The sequence below is a fragment of the Pinus tabuliformis genome, chromosome 6 (genome assembly GCF_031772625.1).
Source record: "Pinus tabuliformis cultivar Carrire ecotype Pingquan chromosome 6, CPIR1, whole genome shotgun sequence".
Taxonomy (NCBI): domain Eukaryota; kingdom Viridiplantae; phylum Streptophyta; class Pinopsida; order Pinales; family Pinaceae; genus Pinus; species Pinus tabuliformis.
In genome coordinates this window covers 252,051,763-252,076,734 of record NC_142292.1, presented here as the reverse complement: position 1 = coordinate 252,076,734, position 24,972 = coordinate 252,051,763, and the positions used below count along the sequence as shown (strand labels likewise).

Genomic DNA, 24,972 nt, shown 5'->3' with positions numbered 1-24,972 from the left:
AATGTACTATAAATTTAGATTCTGAGATCAATACAATGTGTAAGAATAAGACTTTAGGCATTTTTTGTTGACATTTGTTTTGTCTTATCTATGCTCCAGTTCTTAACATGGTATCAGAGTCATGGCTAGCAAAGCTATGAGGGCTTGATATTATCAAAGTCATGGTGAAGAGAGAATGATAATATCATAGTAAGGTTGTTCCATAGTAGTGATTGATGGAAGGTGAAGTGTAAAGAGAAATATGTTCCAAAGCAAGAAGAGTCTACAATCAAGATAGATATATAAGGGATGGTGTCTTCACCAATAAAATTGTGACAAAGATAAGGTCATCATTATTTTATTTTGTATATCATATTATTGTAATCGTTATCATAGAATATTTAGTTAACTTCTTGAATATTATTCTCAGAAAAGGTGTTGATCTGTTTGAAATGATATATAAATGTATTTTGTTTGGATCTATAGATCTAAAAATAAAAATGTAATATTGTAAATTTCTAATCAAATTCCTTCGCTATTTTCAATTTATGATCCTATCTATGCAATTGAATACTTGTTTTTCACCCAAATCAATTTCTGGCCTAACTGAACATTGTCAAGTTTGAGATGTGCCCCCTTCAATTGCTCACTTGTACAATTGATCATTGCTCAACATCCTCATATTTTAAATATCCTTTCTCCATTTTCTGTGAACACCAATTTAGGATAAACCAATGATATATTCGAACAAGGTGAATCAAATCCAACAATCCTTTTGGCGTGCAAGGAACATCTTCGAGAATTATATGCAATAATAATCCATACAATAAAAGAAATGGTCATATATTTATTTCATAGCTCATGGGTGGTCACACAACAAACCATGGATGAATGTTTCTTCAAGAAAAACTGAAAATATTCTCAACACAACTATGCATCAGCTTTACATTTTCCCATTTGAGAAAACAAATTGTGCAGCCTTTGATCTCCTTCAAGTTTGGCAGTCATTCAAAAAAAACTAAAATTAAAATCTAGATGCATGGATATTGCAATATTTTTATGAGGGTTTTAAGCTTCTGCAACATGGAAGCATAACGAAGAAGACTAGAATGATTATTTCATGATGCTAAAATTGATATGTATTATGGAGGCAATTATTTGAGCCTTTGATCCTTCCTACTGTAAATTTAATGTCTATGAGAGAATTGTTTTTTCATCCAAGAGAGTTGCATTTAGAGTTGGAAAATGATGGAGATATTTTTTCCAGTAGAACGTCTGGAGAAACTCTCACGCTTATATAGTCTTGTCTAGGGTTAGACTGTCGAGCTTGTGGGGACTAAACCTAGAGATATGTAGCAATGATCTACACCATGAATATGATTCACGACATTTTCACAACCAACAATTCCAAAAGGTATGTGTAGAGATTTGTAACTCTACTCGTATCTTCAACAATTTCTCTCAAATCTATGCTAACAATAATCAGAGATCTATTTTTAGACCAACACCATTAACTGATCCCCAGATTATATATTTTGCAGCAAATGTGATGAGATGACCCACAATTGCATAACCCTTTGGGCTACGAATACCACCACTGTACCGACGTAAGCACCAATTGGAGTAGTATTGTATGCCACCTTTGAGTTCCATAATTGTAGGTTTACATGCTTCCACTGCAAAAGAAATGCTTGCCACATACTTCACCTTATTAGGTTGAATTGTTTGTGATATCGAAAGTTTCTCGGATGATGCAATCTAGTTTCTTATTGAAAAAGGAGTATAAAAATGCCTCGTTGGTAAAAAATTCCCAAAACCATAGGATGTTTTTAGTTACCAATGAATGCTTTCTGAGTTTGAAATGAGATTTGAAGACAAAGGTGGAATTATCCACAACAAAGAGAATTGTTTTTCATGGAGATACCCATTTAGAAAGACAAAAAGAATTGATGACATAATGCAAATATGTGGTCCAAATTTGCATCTTCTTCCTCCTCTAATTTGTCTAAGGATTAATAGTTGAATGAGCCATAGATATTCCAAGAGATTATTGCAATAAACTATTGAATCCAGATTATAAAATAGAGAAGAAGTACCATGTGTTGGTTGGAAACATATTGATATCACATATTGAATAAAAATATTATTTTTAGTGGCTCTTGTCCTAGACTCTCATGAATTATTGAATAAAGAGATCTAAAGACAGTTGCAATGTTGTGATGTTGGAAGAATGTTTATGATTGATGGTGTGTTGCATTAGTATTTCACACTATTGTTTATTTTTGTGTACAAAATCAAGCACATAATGTTCATATACTCATAAAGTGCAATGTTGATTGCAATTCATCTCAAACGTACCATTCATCTCAAACTTACCATCCTTGTAAATTGGTAAAATAATGTGTCATTAGGTGCCAAATTGTAAATCAAGTGAAATTTTTCTTGATTCATAAGTTGAATTAAAAAATAAATAAAAGTAATTTAATAAAAATAAAGTCTTTTAATTTGAGAAAACTTACCTGAAATTGAACAAGGAGGTCACATTGAAAGGAGTTGTCGAAAATCAAGTCATTGTAATCACACTTTAGGATGCATGATCAGTAGTATCTGACATAAAATCAAGTGAGAATGATACATACAAATTAATCATGCAAGTGATTACAAGAGAGTGTGTTAAGTGAAAAAATAGAAAAGGATGAAGTGTTTACAAAATGCAGCTCAAGAAACCAAGGATGTGCAAGAGTACAATTATGAATTGAAAAATAAAATTAAAGCACATTAGTGGGACTTATAATAGAAACAAAATGTCATTGATCACATGGTTGATACACTATAGTCACATAATAATCTTCAAAGTGACCTAGATATGAAGGATCAATTGATTGGTGCACTTCAAATAAAATTAATAGAAAAACAATATCATTTTGAGAATATAACATATATAGCTAAGATAGATGCAATTCATGGACACATAGAACCTGATATAAAAAGATAATGCAATTTGCGGTACAAATGAACTCATTTGCAATGTTGATGCAATTTGTGACACAAAGGAGCTACTAGAGAAGATTAATCCAACATATGATACAAAATATCTTATCCAAAAATTTGGTGCAACATGTGAAACAAATGAAATCATACAAATGGTTGATGTTCATCGTGACATAGATGACTTAATGGAATAATAAAATGAACTAATGTATGAAGATGAATCACAAGAAGGATCACATAATGGCAACAACAATAGCAACACCAAATGCGCAAAAGCAAAGAAATAACCAAATGGTATTTCCAGGATGTTTGTTAGACCTTGGGAAGAGATACCATTCAATAGAAATCAACATGGCTTGCGTATTCCTAATTACTCCAAACTAGTTCAGTTTGTGAGCACATAATTTCTTGAAATGTTTGAAATCTTGAACACAAATGTCAATATTGTAAAGGAGTTGGTCACATGGAGAGTCAGTGTTTTGATCTCGATCCTTGTCTTCATTGTGGGAAGGCAAATCATTTATCAGAAAAGTGTGAAAAGCGGAAATAGGCTAAAAGGGAAATTAATTATAGATTGATAAACTCTTGGAGATGGAATCTATAGGTGAAAAAGTTGCATCGATCTTACCCCTTAGTCAAGATGGAGGTAAAGACAGAGATACAAAAATAAAAAGAAAAAACACAAGTATTGCATATGATTTTGGGAATGACTTAGATCTAATTCTATATATTCTTTGAGGTCGAAGATGGTACTCTTGACACCTTAAAGAGGGGAGCACTGTGATAAACCAAACTCTCCTACACCTATTAGGAAGGAGTAAAGTGATAAAGTGATAAAGGTCAGTAATAAACCATAAACCACCACATTATTCAAAGTGGATTGGTTAGTTGTCATTCAAATACTACGACATTATTCAAAGCGTATTGGTTAGTGGTCATCCAAAAACCACCACATTATTGAAATAAATTTGGTTAGCGGTAAACCATAAACTACTAATGTCTATGGAAGATGGTTACTCGTGAACCAGAAAAATTGCTAAATGAAGTGAATATGGTTAATGGTCAACCAACAAAACTACCACCTAAAGAATCCAAATCCCTGTCTTAAATATTTTCTAGAATGGATTATTGAAAAACTTCTCACTTTGCACCTAACAAGGGAAAATATTGAATATTATGCTTCAAGATTTTAAGTCTAATAATTCAATCAAACTTCAATCAACATTTGAGAATTCTAGCATAGCAACAGGTCTCTTCAACAACAATCATTTCAATTATTCATTGGGAATGTTTAGACATAGAAGTTGTTTATATCCAAAAATCCAGATGTTGACAATTTTTCAAGCATATCTTCATTGAAGCTCAATTCAACAGTTTTAGGTTGAAAATAACAAAAGCTATAGGTAAAACTATTCATACCTGTAATAGAGGGGGGGAATGTTAAATTGTAATTCCCTAAACAATCACAAAGTCTAAGACTACATAGACATGAGTTAACCTTATCCTTGATAAGGTGTTGCCGTGATCCACTAATGAGTTGTCAGTGAGATCTAGATCTAGAATGGTCCAACTAATGTACTATAAATTCATATCCTAATATTAATACAATGTGAAAGAATACAACTTTAGGCATTTTCTTCCAATATTTGTCTTGACTTGTTTGTGCTCCAGTTCTTAACACTCCACATGTCCTTATACTAATAGGTCTTCTTCTTCCCTTAGTTGAAGTTTAATCATTGTGCTTCTTAATAGTTTGATTAACACAATCTTTTTCTTTCCCCTGATTGCATTCTTGACCTCTTTCTCTATAGTTATATTGGTCATTACCCTTAAGAAAATGAGCTTGCTACGTAACTTCAAGTTTCCCTTCAAGAAGCAATTTTGTGCACCCTAATTAACAAATCATAAAAAGAATCAACTTGAATGATCCTTACCATCTTTTTCAAAAGCCCAAAAGACATAGGATATCTAACATAATAAGTCATACAATGTCTTCAAATTCATTGGCATTAGTTCGATGAGTTGACCATATTTCTTTGAAAATATTTTCTACATTCACACAATTTCCATTGTAACCCCCCCGCCCTTCACACGATCCAAATAATATCCAATTCCAACAAAGGAGAGAGGATAAAGAGAGATCAACTCTTTCTCAGATTGCATTACTTAATTTTTGTCAGTTTTGTCAAATAAAGTCTCCATCTTCCTCTAGACTCCATTTAAATAGTCAATCTTGCTCATATGAAAGTCTCCCTAAAGATGTAGTTCATTATTACTCCTATAGCCTCGTCTTTTTCTATATTAATCATCCTTCATATATGGAACTGCAACTTTGTAAAGTAGCAATGCCCTTTACTCTTCAATAGAGTCATAGTGTCTTATGTTGGCACACAATAATTGTAGCCATTCAAAACCATAAGTTCTTGCTTGGAACACATGATCACTCTAAAAATTGAAAACCTTAATAAATTTCAATTTACCAAGAGAGATCAAACTTGGCAAGAGCATGTGCAAGTGACAACTTCCAAAAGCCTTATACATAACAAGCTAGATTTCAAAGCAACAGTTTTGATACCTTGCTGGAGAATTCCAAGAACTGGGGATTTTGATCATCTAAAGAGTTATACATTCCAAGAAAAAGTGGTGTCCAAAGACATCGTCATAGCACTTAAGCACAAATGAGCAAAGCTCAACACACAAAAACAAAAAAATTCATAAAAACATCAGTGATAGATTAATCCACAGGGCCATTTATATATCATCCCAAAGTATAACTAACTTCTCTTACAGGAAGACAACCAACATTCATTGGCAAGGGTGTGCACATGACTTACTTTATACCTCAACCTATGCACTAGTCCACTGCTTTGATTTTTCCAACTGATTGGTTGACTTCTCAATAGGCCTTTTACTCGACTCTCTGAGTCAAATCTGAATTGTAGACCGACTACCTCCAAAAGATCTAGAAGTGCAATGAGCATGTTGTTCTAACATAAATGTAATGTTCGATGAACTTTGTCTAAAAGTCCTCATATAATACTCTATTAATGTTCATATCTCATTTTGTCAATTGAGCATAAGTCCCAATATGTAATAATAAGATGAAGGCTAAGTAACAAAGATAAAGGACTACCCAAAAACCTCATATACAAGTTAACATAGATTATGGTGAAAGTTGGAAGATAGATTAGTATGATAGGGGAAAAAATATGTAAATTTTTTTATGATTAATATATCTATATATAAAATAAAACATGTTTAAAAAATATACCAATCAATAATTAAAAAAATATACCGCTCATTATTGATCTTTTTTGTAAAAATAATTTAACAAATTTTTTTTACTAAACTATTTTTTTATAAAAAGTAATTTAAAATTTTTTGATTAATTATTTTATTAATCTTGATTTAACCTATAAACTATTTTTTTATAAAAAGTAATTTAAAATTTATTTATTAATTATTTTACTAATCTTGATTTAACCTAAAAATACATAAAAAGTAATTTAAAAATTTTATTTTTGAGGAGATTCTTTGGGGGAAATCACATAATAATATAGAATGAAATAATAAGAAATTTTTAGAATTATTTATTAAGGGGGCAACATACCCCGTTAGTCAGAGCATGGTAATATCTTATCATTAATATTAACGAAGTGTTTTGTAAAAGTTTATTTAAATAGATTAACCAATTGACCTCATACTAAATTAAAGAAGTCTAACAGTATGGAATTAGGATATTAAATTAAAGAACTAAAGCGAAAGAGTATAGTTATTCCTAACAGGCTAGTTAATTCATTCATGATTATACCCATTGAACTTTTGATCTTACCAACCCTTTGGGTATAATCATGAAGGAATTAACTAGCCTATTGGGAATAGCTATACTCTTTCGCTTTAGTTCTTTAATTTAATATCCTAATTCTATACTGTTAGACTCCTTTAATTTAGTATGAGGTCAATTGGTTAATCTACTTAAATAAACTTTTACAAAATACTCCGTTAATATTAATGATAAGATATTGCCATGCTCTGACTAACGGGGTATGTTGCCCCCGTAATAAATAATTTTAAAAATTTCTTATTATTTCATTCTATATTAAAATCTATTAAATTAAACCTTAGATAATTATTAAGATGGTGTAATAATTAATATAATTAGTTTCACTTTAATAAAAAAAATTAATGTTTAGGGCTAATTACCCTATTATATCTTTAATATAAATGAATTTAACTAATAAACGTCCTTAGATTTAATATATAACTAACTAATAACTAAATAAAGCTACTTAGATTCAATATATAACTAAATAATATTAATTTATATTTGATTTATATTATTTTAATAATAATAATGAATCTATTATTATTATTAGTTTATACTATTATTACTTTATACTCACTTAATATAACAGTTAAATTTATTCCTATTTAGTAATAAAGTTAACATAACAAATTTTTTTTTGCCTTATCCTCATCTCTCGGTCTAGTAAGGTCAATATAGTTGTTTCTTGGTACAGTTTCCCAGTCAAATATAGTTGTTTCCTAGTCAAATATAGTCATTTCCTGGTCAATTATAGCTGTTAGATGATCTGCTCTCCCTATTTAAATTGCTGCCATGATTTGGTTCCTCAACTTGTCCTGACGGTGAACCACACTTCAAATATAGTCATTTCCTAGTCAATTATAGCTATTAGATGATCTGCTCTCCCTATTTAAATTGCTGCCATGATTTGGTTCCTCAACTTGTCCTGACGATGAACCACACTTTTTGGTTCGAAACGTGTCGACAAATGCATTATTACTTTTTGGTTCGAAACGTGTCGACAATGCATTATTATGTGAGTTCCGCCAAAAAATCTCCTCAAAAAACTTCAACAATTAAAAAATTATTTATTAATTATTTTATTAATCTTAATTCAACCTAGAAATACAAATGAAATAAAAACAAATTCATAATAATCTACATATAAGCGAAATAAGAACGAGTTCACAATTATGAAGCTAAAATGTCAATAAAATGAGAAAAATAAAAGTCAATAAAATGAGAAAATAGCAAACACAATTTTAAAAATAGTTAGACTAAACTTTCTACCAAATTCATTTGAATTTTAAATTTATTTTTAAAGAAAGTAACTTTAAAAATTTTATCAATTATTTTATTAAAAAATGAAATTATTAGACAAAAGAAGAAGGATACCGAGGTCGAGGAATTGCAAGGACAATCAAAAGTAGCCGGAATACAGGCAAAACAATTTCAAAAAATATTGTAGTAGACTTGTTTGAATTATGTTTTCCATGGTGAAATGGATTCAGCACTATCAAAAACCTATGGAGCACCCAAGATTTTGAAGTTTGAGAGCGATAACATGGGTTTACAAAAATCTGTGTCTGCTTTTATCTAAATCTTACCAGAATTTCTATGATTTTACAGGCAAAAAAGCAGTCTGCTTAACTATTACAAAAATTAATGTTAGCTCAATGAAAAATATAAAAATAACAAGTTAAAATATATATATGAAATAAACAAAAACTAATTCATAATGGAGTTGTCTTTAGTGCGGTTTTTTGGACTTTCCGGTGCTGGAATCTGGCATAAAAATTTGAGGTGATTTGTGTTATTTAAATTGGTTTTTTGACTATACATATGGATTCAACACCCAGAAAAACCCCTAGGGCACTTCGATTGTGCAGGGATTACCCATCAAGCTTGTGATTTCAATGAATTCCTATGGAATTTTAGAGAAATTAAACATGGAAAAACCCATTAGAAAAGTTTCCAAAAAATCGCACTAAAAACAACTCGATTCATGATTACAAAGTTTAAATGAAAAGAAAAACAACAATCAAAAACTTCATCAATAATTATTAATAAATATATTATAATAAATAAACATTTTATCATAAATTATAAATTTATTATGAAACGTAAATATCAATAAAAAGAGAAAATTAAATTTCAATAAAATGAGAAAATAGTAAACAACACAGTTCCACTCTTTTTACCGAGGCAGGGAATTGTCCGGACAGTTTCTTTTTACCAAGGCAAAGGAATTGTCCGGACAGTTAAAAGTAGTCCGGACAAAACAATTTCAAAAAATCTTGTAAGTAGGCATGTTTGAATTATGTTTTCTAATGGAGAAATAGATTCAACACCCTTACCAAAATTTCTATAATTTTAGAGGAAAAAAAAACAATCTATTTAAACTACTACAAAAGTTAATATTAACTCCACTAAAAAATATAAAAATGACAAAGTTAAAATATAAGCCAAAAAAAACTAATTCATAACGGTTTAAACGACTGCAAAAGTGAATGTTAACTCAACTGAAGAATATAAAAATAACAAGTTAAAATATACCTATGAAATACGCAAAAACGAATTCATAATTACAAAATTTAAACGAGAATAAATGAAAAAAAAAACAATAAAAGACTTCATCAATAATGTAGACCAACAGTCAGCCTTTTTTTAATTATTAATAAATATATTATAATAAATAAACATTTTCTCATAAGTTATAAATATAATAAAATGAAGAGAACTGTGATTTTTATAAATAATAATAATAATATATTTATATTAATAATATAAATTTTACATAAAGAAAAAATAAAAATAAATAAATTTATTAAAAAAACCTTTTGGAAAATATTGAAGTTCATTATGATCCAACCAATCTTCATTGATTTTGTGAAATTAACGTTACCATAAAAATACCCTGGCATAAAAATTTCATGCCATGCCATGCCATGATACAATTTCATTAATCCCGTCTCATTCAAATTATTAAAAAAAATTGCAAAATATATCATCTAAAGTGAATTAAGAAACTCTGTTGTTCCCCTGATAGGACAACTTTGAAGTGAATTAAGAAACTCTGTTGTTCCCCTGATAGGACAACTTTGAAGTGAATTAAGAAACTCTGTTGTTCCCCTGATAGGACAACTTTGAGCATGAAAATTTCTATTTTGCTGAATACAACAATTCTCAGCATGAAAAAATAGGAAAAACTCAATTGCACTTGTTTCCACAGTATTGCTGTAAAAAATATAGTCATGGTTCGTGAAATTAATTTCATTTAATTTCAATTTGTAATACATTCATAGAATGCAGAGACAAAATTTCTATTTATTCTGCCTCTTATTATTCAATATGAATAATAAGCAGAGCAAGTTGAAATGGTCAATCAGTAAGAGCTTTCTTTGACAAGTGGTTGTTCATTGTGCTCAAACTGCAAAAAAATACCCCCTCTCACCTGAATGAAGCAAAAAACTCCATAGGATGGTGGTTGTTCACTGCACTAAAAACTAATGGGGCCTGACCTATGTGCTTTTCTGTTCATTTTGCAAAATAATTGTTTCCTCTTTAAATGGTCAGTCAGAAAGAACTTTCTGAACTGGGTTGTTGTCCACTGTGCTTGAAAGTGCTACCTCATCACGTCTCTGCTTCTGAATCACCTGTGAGACTCCAGATTGAGTAGTGATGTTTGGTTCAGATTGAAAATCGTTGCGAGCAGAGACTGTGCTATCAGTGTGAGCAAAAGAGAAGAAATTAATTTTGAATCTGTCAAGATAGGCCTGCATTTCTGGTGTCACTGTTGGCCGTGGAGGCATCATATTGCATGGCATAATGCCTGTACAAGCTGAAAGAGCAATGTTGCTATTGCCCGCAGATGGTGCAACAGCAATGTTGCCAGTAGTCGAGGCATCCAAAAATACATGATTCTCTGTGGCATTGATGTTTGGTTGTACTCCCACTGTGGGTGGATTATACATTGGATTCACAAATTTGCCATAATACTCTGGTCTAGAATCCAATGGCAAGCCTGCACCGAGTTTCATGGGTTCTACCACTTTTGAAGGCAAAGTTTGTGGGGGTAGTGGGAATACACTAACTATTCCCCATTTGATGTAATCTTCAATAGCACGGTCAAAAATTTTAGGCATGAGAGGGATTTGCCCTCTTGTCTTCCTTCTTGAACTCTCTTCCGCTGCTACATTATCTTGTTCATCTACCAGAAAAGGAACAGATGGAACAGACAAAAGTTGCTGTGTTTTCTGTGTTATTGGCTCCAGCGCGGGTTGGAAACCAGCAGAATATATTACAGGCTCTGATCCTGTTGAAGCCACAGCATGTGAAGATGAATGTATGACAGACTGTTTTTCTCGCTTCCTTTGTGCTCTGGCCTCCCTTTCTGCTTTTTTCACATATTTTCGACGCTTTACAACGGGAATATTTGCAGGCATATTACTTACTGCATTGCTAGATTCCATTAAATTCCCGCGTCTCGGAGCACTCTGCAGAATAGAATCTCCTCCTAATTTATCTGTCACAGTGATAGGTTTTGAGGCTTCAGTGCTTACTTGAACTGTATTTAATCTATTTTCCATTTCCATCTTATCTCGTAGATCTGCCCCACGAGGAACAGGTGGAACAAACAAAAGTTGTTGTGTATTCTGTGCTATTGGCCTCAGCACGTGTTGGGAACCAGCAAAACGTTTTACAGCCTCTGATCCTCTTGAAGCCGCAGCTTGCGAAGATGGATTTGAGCCATTGCTCTGAGTTGTGCAATTTTCTGCAGCACATGCTTCGGTTTGCACGCAATGAGACTCTGTTTCTAGCTTATTCTGTGGCACGTGTTGGGAACCAGCAAAATGTTGCACAGGCTCTGGTCCTCTTGAAGTCACAGCTTGGGAAGATGGATCGACATTACCCTGGGTTGTGTGATTTTCTGCAGCATTTTTTTCTGTTTGTATGCAATGAGACTGTGCTTCTGGTTTTTTCTGTGCTATTGCTTCCTTTGCTTTTTTCATAATTCTGCGACGCTTTGCAACAGGAGTATATGTAGGCTTGTTAATAACTATATTGCTGGATTCCGTTACTTTGCCACTTCTTAGATCTTTCTGCAGCATAGAATCTTCTTCACCCGGTGCAACTGTCATAGTTATTGGTTTTGAGGTTTGACTGCTTCCCTGAACCGTATTTAATATTTCTTCCACTCCCACCTTATCTTGTTGATCTCGCTGAAAAGCAACAGATGGAACAGGCACATGTTGCTGTGTATTCTGTGCTATTGGCTTCAGCACATGTTGGGAACCAGCAAAATGTTGTGCACGCTCCAATCCTCTTGAATACACAGGCTGTGAAGATGGATTTACATTTCCCTGTGCTGTGTAATTTTCTGCAGGACTTGTCTGGCTTTGCATGCAATGTGACTGTGCTTCTATCTTCTTTTGTATTGCTGCATCTTTTGTTTTTTTCACATATTTGCGGCGCTTTCCAACAGGAATATATGCAGGCTTATTATTAACTATATTGCTCGATTCCGTTAATTTACCACTTCCCAGAGTTGTCTGCAGCATAGAATTTCTTTCTCCAAGTGCATCTGTCATAGTGATTGGTTTTGAGGTTTGACTACTTAGTTGAACCAATTTGCATCGTATAATTTTGTTCCCTATATGAATCTCTGTTTCTTTACTCTCCAAATTAGAATTCAGATTTTCTCCAGGAATAGGAGCTTGGTTGTCTATGTGAATCAACCTCGACTTTGCACCCCTTTTTCTTTTACAATTCCGTCGACGTGCAACCTTCATACTACTGTCCAGATTTCTTCTGAAGGCATCAGTTTGAAGGGCGAGGCTAATTGGTGGAAATATGATACTGTCTGCTTGGACCTGCTTAACATTTTCATTCTTAATATGATGTTGGCCTGCGTTCATGAACAAGACATCATTATTCTGGCTACATCCGACATAATCTTTGTTTTTGACTCTATTCTCCACAGTGGCATTCAGATTTTCTCCAAGACCAGTGGATTGGTTGTCTGTGGGAGCCCTGCTAGCTTCTGTAACACCTTTTCTATTATAATTCTGTACATCTGCAATCTCCAGATCAGTGTCCAGATTTCTTCTTAAAGCATCATTTTGAAGAAGGGGAAGACTAATTGGTGGAAAGGTGTTGCTTTCTGCTTGGACCTGCTTAGCTTTCACATTCTTTATATGATGTTGGTGTGCATTCATGAGCAAGACAACATTATTCTGGGCATATCCAACATGCTTTTTATTTTTGACTCCATTCTCCAATGTAGTAGGCAGATTTTCTCCAAGAACAGTGACTTGGTTGTCTGCGAGAGCCTGGCTAGCCTCTGTACCCGCTTTTCTTTTATGATTCTGACCAGTGCCCATATTTCGGCTCAAATCTTCAGCATGAAGAAGGGGAAGGCTAATTGGTGGAAAGGTGTTACTGTTTGCTTGGATCTGTTCAACTTTTATATTCTTTATATGCTGTTGATTTGTGTTCATTAATAAGGCAGCATTATTCTGGCTATATCCGGCATGCTTTTGATTTCTGACACTATTCTCCATATCAGGATTCAGAATTTCTCCAAGCTTGTCTGTGGGAGCCTCTCCATCCTCTGTACTATTTCCGTTAAAATTCTGTCCTTCTGCAATCTCCAGACCAGGGTGCAGAATTCTTCTCAAAGCATCAGTTTGAAGCAGAGGAAGGCTAATTTGTGGAAAGGTGTTACTGCCTTCTTGGGCCTGTTTAACTTTCACATTCTTTATACGGTGTTGCTCTGAAACGGCATTATTCTGGCCATATCCGACTTCCTTTTTGTTTGTAACTCTATATTCACCAAGAACAGTAACCTGGTTGTCTGTGGGAGTCTGGCTCAAACCGTCAGTTTCAATAAGAGTGCGACTAATTGGCAGAAAGATGTTGCTGCCTTTCTGGACCTCCTTAGATTCCATATTCTTCATCTGATGTTGAACTGTGTTTATTGGCAAGACAGCATTATTCTGGTCATATCCAACTTGCTTTTCATTTGTAACTCTACTTTCCAAAGTAGCATGCAAATTTTCACCAAGAACAGTAACTTGGTTGTCTGTGGGAGGCTGGCTAGCCTCTGTACCCTGTTTCCTTTTACAACTCTGTCCATCTGCATACTCCAGACCAGTGTTCATATTTTGGCTCAAACCATCAGTTTGTTCTGCATTCATGAAAAAGACAGCATTATTCTGGCCATATATGACTTGCTTTTTGTTTGTAACACAATTTTCAGAGTCCATAACATCAACTGGGTTCTGATTTGCTGACTGGGACTCTTTAATCACAGAGTCTCTCACTGCCTCATTAGTTGAACTTTTAGAAGCTCGGCTGGGATAGTGAATTTCAATTCTTCTCTGAATGTATGACTGGAGATCAGACTTGCCCTGATCAAAGAACTCTTGAGAAAGCGTTGTCTCAGTGTCCAACTTGTTTCCTGCAAAACAGACATGCTGAGGAATTAAATGTATTACCTTGTGCTTATCTGAAATTACTATATCTTATATAGGTTTCAAAAAACAAATCTGACCTATCGAGTTAATTACTATTTTTTCTCCATTTTACCTAGAGCAAAACTCAAAATCACTGGTGATCTTAATGGCTGACAGTAATCCCTGCACATGGCAGCCTCAGCACTTTGTTCTGCATTCAAACTTGAAGGACCTTTCAGAGCGAAATAAGATAGAATTTCACCCGGAGGAGGTTGAAAGATGTTTCCATTTGATAGATCTTTCGATTTATTCTCCACGGGAAAATCTACATCACCATTCATGATTAAATCATTTGAACACCAACACCAAAACATAAAATCTCCAAAATATACTATAGAACTTGATCAAAATCCACTCTTAGAATCAAAATTTTCTGAATCACTTACTTATCACAGGGATGCCAGTCAAAATTGACGCAAATTGCGGTCCAGAGACACCTGATACTGGAAAACTACTAATAGATGGAGGTTGTGCCATACCAATGTCTGGTTTCTGTGTACCCTGAGGACAAGTAAATAATCTAAGATTCACTTTATAGTGATAAATTGAACAAAATTAAATATTCCTACAACTTTATTGGAGTAAGTTCCTGAGATTTTTCCTTTCAGTAATCAACCTATGAGATTTCAATGATGGGAACATTTTACACAAAATCTGTCAAATTTACTGACTGAATCTTACCGAATTCTTTCTTAGTTAACACTAGATCAAAGTTAAAAAAACTTATCCTAAACCTGTGAGTGGAAATTGATCCTTATTGACTTCACTAGATGACCCAAACCAAAAGATTTCCAGAGTAAGAAGTATGGACAGATGGCATTGCTTTAATCATCTGTGAGTGGAAAGCAACCATTTTTCATCTCATTAGATGACCCAACCCAAGAATTTCCCAGAGAAAGAACACTGGAGAGACGCCAGTGTTTACCTGATTATCATTTGCCTGTCCAGTAGTTGCTTTTGTACCTTCAAACATGAAGTCTTTGTCCGTAGACCTCTTCATTGGGTGAAGGAAAGGAACCCCCTCTCTCACTGTTGGCTGCTGCACACTTTCCTGTGAATTATGTCGAGAAGCCAATGCAGCATCCACTCTTTGTCCCTTTGAACTGCCCTCTGTTTGGGGTAACTGAGTAGTTTTTGCATTTGAACTCTTTGGGTTTGCCAAATTTGGAAGCAGATTTAATGCTGTAGGCCTCATTTGAAAAACAGGAGGAGCTAAAACAGGATGGGCCACCGTTTGTGAGTGGACAAAAATCTCAGCTGAATTTGTTTGAACGGGGCTAAAACTCGTCCCTAAAACCGTTTGGGGTAACTGAGTAGTTTTTGCATTTGAACTCTTTGGGTTTGCCAAATTTGGAAGCACGTTTAATGTTGTTGGCCTCGTTTGAGAAACAGTAGGAGCTAAAACGGGATGGGCCACCGTTTGAGAGTGGCCAAAAGCCTCAGCTGAATTTGTTTGAACGGGGCTAAATCTTGTCCCTGCAACTGTTTGGGTGTCTTTGCAAGCACCAACAGGCACATGTACACTCCGAGATCTAACATTGTGAAGTGCAGCATTTAAAGCTGCATTAGTCTGCTCAATAAGGGATAGCTGATCATGAGAAGATTTCATAAACTTTTTCAAGCGGTGGATTGATTTCTTGATGGTTGTACTTTTCCTTTGGAAAGGACGGAAGCCATTGACATTCCGGGATTTCATCATGGAAGCATCAACAAGGCTGCTTTTATGATTGACCCTCTCAGTATTTGCGTCTTTGTCCAGATCACCCTTCTCGCTGCTCTTACAAGCATGATGATCTGCGCTTAGCTTAATAGCTTTCTTGGTCTGAGAAATCCCCTCTGTTTCTTTAATGGCTAGTCCTGACATCTCAGGTTTTTCAGGCATCACAGGCTCTTGTACTCGAATGGCCTCTGGACTATCTTCTACTAGAATGACAGGCTCTTGAGCTTGATTGGCCTCTGGACTATCTTCTACAAGAACATGTACTTGGCCATCTATTGAGGAATATGGAGTTGAATTGTATCTCGAATTGTCTCTCCCTTTCACTAACTCCAAATAATCATCTTCATGCAGTTGAACTGGATCGCTTGATTGTACTGATTTCTCTGTGACAACTTCGTTGATATCATGAGGTTCTGAATTATTGTTATGCACTTGAAATGGATTACTCCACTGTTGTGATTTTTCCCTCACAACATTATGGATATCTTCAGATTCTGAATTTTTACTATGCAGAATAGTAGCCCTGGGACATTCACTTTCTTCAAGATTGCAAAATTTTCGTGCATGTCGTTCATATTGGTTTTTTGCCATGAAGCTTGCCAAATCATTCAGTACATCCTCATCTTGATCTATATGCAGTTCTCTTTCTGTTCCATTCTCAAGTGCCTGCTTTCTTGAAGACTTCGAGAGCAATTCTTCGCTAGACCTCTGACACTTCTTCGAGCGAAAGCGTCTTTTGACTGTGCTCCTTGCCTCCTATATCAATGACAACAAAATCCAGTTCTACACTTTATGGATCCTAGCACAGCTTTCTAATCTTATAATACGATTATAGTACAACATTCTTCAAACACTTAAAAAAGTAAATCTTTCTCTAATTTGAAATGATGAAACATAATCCAAACCTTGTACAGTCGAAACAAGGTAAACGCCAACGAACTTATGTTAGAGAAGAGAACAGTGATTGCTAAAGCCTAAAAGAATTGTATCTCATAAGATGTATGCTTTTCAAAAACTTGAAATAAAGAAAAAGAAAGAGTAATTTATCTTTGATTCATAAAAAAAAAAATGCTCATTAGTAATGAAGTTTTTCCAGCAATTGCACAAGCAATTCTGTCTCCGAGAATCATATGGTCTTAATATGAAGGAGAAACATAGAACCATATACAAAGGTTTTGTATCCGTGACACTAAAAACATTCTATAAACCAACCAGTATAGAAGCAAAGTTGGGAACCAGACTCTTAACTAATTTGTCAAAGGAATCATGACCTTCAATATCATCTTATCAAAGTAGTAATCTCAATATTAATAATAATAATAATATCCATTTTTAAGGTCACAGCCAAGCCAGACACCAAATTGGTGTATGAGACCCCCTTGTTTGTGGGACAAGGGACCCACCTCCACGCAATATTTTGACTGCTAAGTCTACGAAGGCATACATACTCTACCCCTTTGGTTTTGAACCTGTGACCTCTTTCTAATCTTATAATGCGATTATAGTACAACATTCTTCAAACACTTAAAAAAGTAAATCTTTCTCTAATTTGAAATGATGAAACATAATCCAAACCTTGTACAGTCGAAACAAGGTAAACGCCAACGAACTTATGTTAGAGAAGAGAACAGTGATTGCTAAAGCCTAAAAGAATTGTATCTCATAAGATGTATGCTTTTCAAAAACTTGAAATAAAGAAAAAGAAAGAGTAATTTATCTTTGATTCATAAAAAAAAAAAATAGCTCATTAGTAATGAAGTTTTTCCAGCAATTGCACAAGCAATTCTGTCTCCGAGAATCATATGGTCTTAATATGAAGGAGAAACATAGAACCATATACAACTCTGTCCAAAGGTTTTGTATCCGTGACACTAAAAACATTCTATAAACCAACCAGTACAGAAGCAAAGTTGGGAACCAGACTCTTAACTAATTTGTCAAAGGAATCATGACCTTCAATATCATCTTATCAAAGTAGGAATCTCAATATTAATAATAATAATAATATCCATTTTTAAGGTCACAGCCAAGCCAGACACCAAATTGGTGTATGAGACCCCCTTGTTTGTGGGACAAGGGACCCACCTCCACGCAATAATTTGACTGCTAAGTCTACGAAGGCATACATACTCTACCCCCCTTTGGTTTTGAACCTGTGACCTCTTAGGAGGAAACACATGTTCTTAACCATTAGGCCCACTCAAGCTGTATAGTTTGCAAGAGCCGTCCAAATTTTCAATTAATTCAAACGAGATGAAAAGGATGATCAGTAACTAATGCAGTGAAATGTTCGAGGAACATACATCTGAAGCAGAAAGGGTCAGATAGATTTAATATTTCAAAGCAAGTTCAATCTTTATGGATCCATATCATTTGGCAAATGACATATCTGCCAAGGCCTTAGATAGATACATCACACATGTTAAAGAAAAGGTCGAATGTAAGATGGATTGAAATTAAAACTAGGAATTGAAGAAATCATTTAACATCAACACAGAAATATTCATCAGTAGTTATCAGTTTCGGTATTTGAATGGCATTAAGACATTTCCATGACAAGAGAGTATAGAGAATAGAACAAATCAATTTAACAGAGTTGTTCTGATCTTGATTAAGTGTAATTGGATAAGCTCGATCAGGTCTAACAATACTTTTTAAGAAAAAAAACTGTATCATTAACAATTTTCAACCACAAAAAATAGTATAGATTTGTTGTCAGTTTATGCTTAAATTCCAGGGGTAGAGCTGAACAATTCCGTAGACATGTCATCATTCAGGTATCTTGTAGCATGCTAATATGATTTTAGGAAAAAGGGAAAAACAAAGAAAGACCAAAATCCAAGAATCTGACAAGCTAACAAGAAAGAGGCGTCTGAGGTGACAAAGATCGTCAGTAACTAATGCAGTGGAATGTTTGAGTAACAAGCATCTGAAGCAAAAAGTGCCAGAAAGACTTAACATTTCAAGGTACGCTCAATATGCATGAACCCATACCATTTCGGAAATGATATATCTTCCGAGGCCGAACACAGACAGATTCATGTTAAAAGAAGGATGAAATTTAAGATGGATTGAAATTAGAACTGGGAATCGAAGCATTTACCACCGACATAGAAATATCCATCCATAGTTAATATTTTCAGAATTAAAATGACATGAGGCATTTCCTCTAGAAGAACATGCAGGGTATAGAACTGACCAGTTAACAGAGTTGTTCTGGCCTGTGTTGAAGTGTAATTGGATAGGCTGGATCAGGTCTAACACTACATTTTTAGCAATATAAATGTATCCTCTTAAAATATTAGTAACTTTGAACCCCCAAAAATTGTATACATTTGTACAGCTGAACAGTTCTGTAGAAATGTCATCATTTAGGCATCTTCTAGCATGTTAAAAATGATTTTAGAAAAAAAGGAAAAAGAAAGAATCTCGACGAGCTCACAAGAAAGAGGCGTATGAGCTGACAAAGATAACCAGTAACTAATGCAGTGGAATGTTTGAGTAACATGCCTCTGAAGAAAAAAGTGCCTGAAAGACCTAATATTTCAAAGTGCGTTTAATCTCTATAGATCCACAACATTTAGGAAATGATATATCTGTCAAGACCCAACAAAGAAACAGATTCACGTTAAAGAAAAAGACAGAATTTAAGATGGAGGGAAATTAGAGCTGAGAGTAGAAGAAATTAAGACAGAATTTAAGATGGAGTGAAATTAGAGCTGAGAGTAGAAGAAATCATTTATCACCAACACAGGAATATCTATCAATGGTTACTATTTTCAGAATTCAGACGACACGAGGCATTTCCACTAGAAGAGCATGAAGAGAATATAACTGACTAGTTAACAGAGCCGTTCTGGCTTGTGATGAAGTATAAGTGGATAACATAGATAAGGTCTAACAATATATATTTGGTGATGTATATGTATCCTCCTAAAATATTATTCACCTTGAACCCCCAAAAATTGTATAAATGTGTTAACCATTTAAGTGTTTAAATTCCAGTAATAAAGCATTATAATTCTGTAGACGCGTCATGAGTCAGGTATCTTGTAGCGTGCTAAAAAGGGCTTTCAAGAAAGAAAGTAAAAAAAGCAAGCTCAGAATTCGAGGAATTTTGACAAGCTAACAAGAAAGAGCTTAGAGGTGTACCTCCAGAGACTTTGCCGATGCTGAAGATTGATATGAAACATCCAAGCATTGTGGTTTTCTCTTAATTTTCACAGATCCTAAATCTGGTTTTTCTCGAACTGTTGAACTATAATTTGAATTCTCTTTGAATTTTCTCAATCGGTATGCTGCAGCTTTGGAGACTCCCCATGTTCGAGCTATATCCTTCTTTGGCCTGCCAATTCTTGCTTTTCTTGACATACTCTTGGCCTTACAATTCCAGCTTTCCTCGTTGCATTCAAGTTGCTCAAATGGGGTAACAGCAATGAGATCTGATATCAATCGCTTCTTCAGTATCTTCCCTTTACCCTTCTGTCTTTTAGCACTGTGATTATTTTCCTTGGTCAGGATCCCATCATTTTCCCCCACTGTTGATACTTGGGTGTTCCAATCTTCCTTGTGAACATCATCTACGATGGATGATGCCAATGTATTGTTTCCTGGTGTCTCATCTATGGATTGCTCTTTTTCCTTATTTGCACTTGCCCGATTTTGGGCAATACAGTCTTCCTTATGAACATCATCAACAATGGATGATGCCAATGTATTGTTTCCTGGTGTCTCATCCATGGATTGCTCTTTTTCCTTCTGTGCACTTGCCCGATGATTTTGGGCAATACAGTCTTCCTTGTAATCCTCATCTGTAATGGATGATACAAATGTATTGTTTCCTGGTGTCTCAGTTACCGATTTCTCCTTTTCCTTCACTGCACTTACCCGACAATCTTCAGTAATATAATCTTCCTTATCATCCCCATCTGCAATGGATGTTGTCAATGTGTGGTTTCCTGGAGTCTTCTTAATGATCTCCTCATTTTCCCTCTCTGCACTTATCTCATGATCATCCTCATTGAAGATCTTTTCAACTGGGTTACAAATAGCTACTGACTTCACAGTCCCAGAAATATGTGGAAGGTGCTCTTCCTTGTGTATAAAATCTGACATTTCTGATTCATTTCTAATGTGATTCCCTGTCTGATTATCAAAGACTTGATCCTCGTTATCTGTGCAAAAGGTTTGGGTTGCATCGGAATTTACTTTAGAATCTGTAGGCCACAAGGTTGCATTACAGGCAATAGTCTCATTGATAGAATACAAACGATCATCCTCCGATATTTTCTGTGATGTCAAGTGCTCCACTGGGCTACTTTCTATAACATCATCTCCATTATGAACTTCTTTGTCATTTTCAAAACTGGATTTCCCTGAACTTATATCTGTTGGCGTTGAGTCTTCCGTATTATCAATTGTTTCTTCCCGAAAAGTATTCGCGGAAATTGGCACCAAATAAGGGCCCAAAACTGTACATTCATTCTTTGGTATCTTAGTAAACGAAGTTGCTTCGCCTTTTATAAATGGTGTCTCATGTATTGAATCATCTGGCTCCATTGGGCTATTTGCCACAACATCATCTCCATTACGACATACTTCCTTATCATTTTCAAAAGATGATTCAACTGAATGTATATCGACTGGCATTTTCTGTCCTGCCTTAAAACCCACTTCTTCTTCGGGTGAGGTATCAAAGGACATTGTGACCGAAACAGGATTCTGCATTACACTGCCTAAAAATGCATGATCATTTTTGGGCACTTTGGCTAATGATTCTGTTTTGTCAGTTGTGCGTGATTTATCATGTATTGAATCATCTGTGTGCTGTTCAGCAATCTGATTTTCATAGGAGCTAACAGAATGAAGGCAATTCTCGACACATTCTGAGCATTCCCAATATTTGTATTTAGGGACTTTAAGTGGTGGAAGCAAAGCATCTGGACTTTCCTCAAGTCTTCTCTTCATCAAATGTGAAGGAAAAGGCCAGCATTTATATACATCCAGTTCTCGAATGCTTCCAACATAGCCTCTGCAATGATAAAAATAATATGCACTCAGAACGGTAGAAACAATATAATGAATTAAGATATCGTAATATATACCCAAAAAAAGGAACAAATACTGTAAATCATCGAGAATAATGCAAATTTGACCTAATAAATAAAATATCTATTCAATTTAACATTAGAACTAATCAAGCTTTCACATGCACTCTTTAACACACCACACTTAGAGCATTGAAGGGATAAAGAAATATTCTGGAGGCCATTCCATAGGGGACTTTCCTATATGAAGAGAAAGAAACTGAAGGTTGTATTGACATTTTGTTGTACCGTTTTTTTACCTGTTTCAATCTCGGGATGAAAGCTATATTTCATCATGTCAGGAAAGAAGACGAGAAACCCCAAACGAAATTCTAAATTTAGCCTCAGTTTAGAAATAAAAGAATGATCTGAAAAAACATCAAGTTATATAAATTACTTGATTTGAGTCAATCAGGTCAGCTAATTGATATGTTGATAAAACCATGCAAATACTTTCAAGTTAAAGGTTTAGATTTAAGTCAATCAGGTCAGGTTTAGATTTGAGTCAATCCGGTCAGGCAAATTGATTTGTTGATAAGACCATGCAAATACTTTCAAGTTACAGGTTTATACTTGGTCCTAAAACATGATTACCACAAGGCAGGCGGTGTTTATTTTCCATTTTTTTCACACCAAAAAAATCATACGAATATAAACAAAACCATGAATTCGCTTGAACTCGCTAACCCCAAGTGACAAAAACGTTGGTTACCACAAGGATATAAATCTAAGTAAGTTGGGTAATGTTATTACTCCATGAAAAGGGAAGTCGTGCCTCAGTGAACTCAAAGAGAAAGCCACCCCCAAAATGCTGGCACCGTTCCATAAGCAAGGACCGAAAAGGGTGGGGGGCTATACGAGAACGAATTCAGTGACCGTTTCAAGTTATAAAGCTTCCAAATGTATAAACGTTTCTGTCGCATCCACCACAATGGTGGCCGCAGTGGAAAAATGTAATATCATAAATCATTTTTATTTACGGAGACTGCAACTTCCAACCTCGTCTCAGCCTAAGGGCCCCAACACATAGCAACCTTCAACCAAGATATTGAAAAGCTTCACAATCACTACAACTACTGACCAGAAAAAAAAAATATATATATATATATATATAAATCTGAAAAAATCACACGTATGCATTTCATTCTTACCGCATGGAAAATGCATTGCAAGTCGAACTGTTGGCTTGAATTTCCTGTTGCTGAGCAATTCCTCGTCTCCCAATTTGACTGCGAACCCCGCGCGTAACCGGACTTGAGGAATAATCCCCCGTTAGCCCGTTGGGCACTAGAGTGTGACTGAGAGATAACTGCCGTCGACACTGAATTTCTGCCTGTGCCCTCGACTGTTCCACTGCCAGATCCTCCTCCAATATACTTTTCCTGTATAGATCAGGCACCGCGATAGAAGCCATTTTTTACTATTATTATTATTATTATCCACTTTCAAAAATATCCAAAATCCCTCATATCAAACATGGAAGAATGGTATATTCACAGTTCACAATCTCTCTGCGTGATCACTTTGGCCCCAAAAGTCGAACACGAATTTCACCTCGTTCTGGCTGCTTTAACTTCGATTAGAACGAACAAATAAATATCTGAAAGCACTAATAAGAAAGCAACCTCCCTGGGCTGCCCTCGCAGCCACCTCAGTTCGAATCCTGGGAGTGCAATAAAGATAACAAAGAATAACATATATATTTGAACCCAGAAATCTCCCTCGGCACACATCAACCCCGCACTGCTAGAGAACAAATTTACAACTGTAACAAGAAACCGAGCTCGATCTACGTGCACAGATTATAATTTATTACTCCGATCGACCAAAATACAGCCAGCAGCAGTGGAAGTTCACATATTTTTTCTGTGAGACTTCTTACTGATAGCGTTGGGAGTCGAAATTTCAAATTGGGCGGGGCTAAGAAAGATAATGTCCCTCCATATATTGAACCGCAGTCAATATTCACAAATGTTTTCTGAGAGATTTATTGTTGAAAAACCTCGGGAATCTTCAGTCACGAGCTGAAATTTTTGAAATGGGGCTAAGAAAGCTGAATCCAATCCATACACTGAACATTAAGCCAAAAGCGTCCCCCAAAAGAGGAGCACAGAAACAATGACGGAACCGCACCTGCAAGGATCCGTTGAATATCGTATAGCTGACCCACAAACGAGAGCCGAAACCCTACGGGGCCATTCGAAACCCTGAAAACCCTAGGTTGCGCACAATGATATTGCTCCAACGTATACTTATAAGGAAAGCCCAATATATATAATAATGAACGGTAGGAAAAACTGTGCTGTATTTATGCTTTCCTCCGATATTTTAGTGGAGGATTTCAAATTTTTTCTCAGACGGGGTTTCCTGAAACAAATCCCTCCCTCGAATCGAGGAATGACACGCGGCATTGGAAAGGAATATCTCGCTGTGCTCCGACTACTCAGGCCGTTGTTGGGTTTTCAAAACGGTCACATTTTGATAAAGCAAAGAGAAAGGCGTTCCCATGGACTTAATTTCCGGAGATCATTATTTTTTTCATTAAATTTAATAAATGGTCACGTCCAATCGTCTTTTGAGATTTGTGGACGCGATCCGTTGCCTTTCATAATCCTTCTCTACCATTACTACGAATATTTTGACACTTTCTGCTATGCTATGCTATTACTATGAATCTGCTATCCTATGCTATTACTATGAATCTTTTAACGCTCAATGTTAGTATTAGAATGTTAGTCTTAAGAATACCGCTTTTATATTTTTTTTTTGGGTTATTTTTAGTCTGAATGTTAAAATTATTTTTTATTTTTTATTTTATATATATGAATTTTCACAGTGAAAAGCATATTAACTTTTAGTCTTGTTTTCATGTCC

At 35.0% G+C, this 24,972-nt stretch overlaps 1 protein-coding gene across 1 annotated transcript; it reads right to left on the bottom strand.

Annotated features, from left to right (window-relative positions):
* Nucleotides 1-10,009: 10,009 nt before the first annotated feature.
* LOC149258342 (uncharacterized) lies at nt 10,010-24,511 on the bottom strand. Its single transcript, XM_089415178.1, has 6 exons — nt 23,250-24,511; nt 20,165-22,043; nt 15,218-16,768; nt 14,679-14,793; nt 14,366-14,557; nt 10,010-14,237 (listed from the first exon to the last, which is right to left on the bottom strand). The coding sequence occupies exons 1-6, from the start codon at nt 23,510-23,512 to the stop codon at nt 10,348-10,350; spliced, it is 7,890 nt and encodes a 2,629-aa protein (XP_089271304.1). The 5' UTR covers nt 23,513-24,511; the 3' UTR covers nt 10,010-10,347.
* Nucleotides 24,512-24,972: the final 461 nt, after the last annotated feature.

Coding starts and splice junctions, on each gene's coding strand:
- LOC149258342 (XM_089415178.1), bottom strand. CDS start 23,512: ATGGCTTCTATCGCGGTGCCTGATCTATACAGGAAAAGTATATTGGAG. Junction 22,044..23,249: donor TGCAATGCATTTTCCATGCG/GTAAGAATGAAA, acceptor TTATCATTGCAG/AGGCTATGTTGGAAGCATTC. Junction 14,794..15,217: donor GACAGGCAAATGATAATCAG/GTAAACACTGGC, acceptor ACTTGTCCTCAG/GGTACACAGAAACCAGACAT.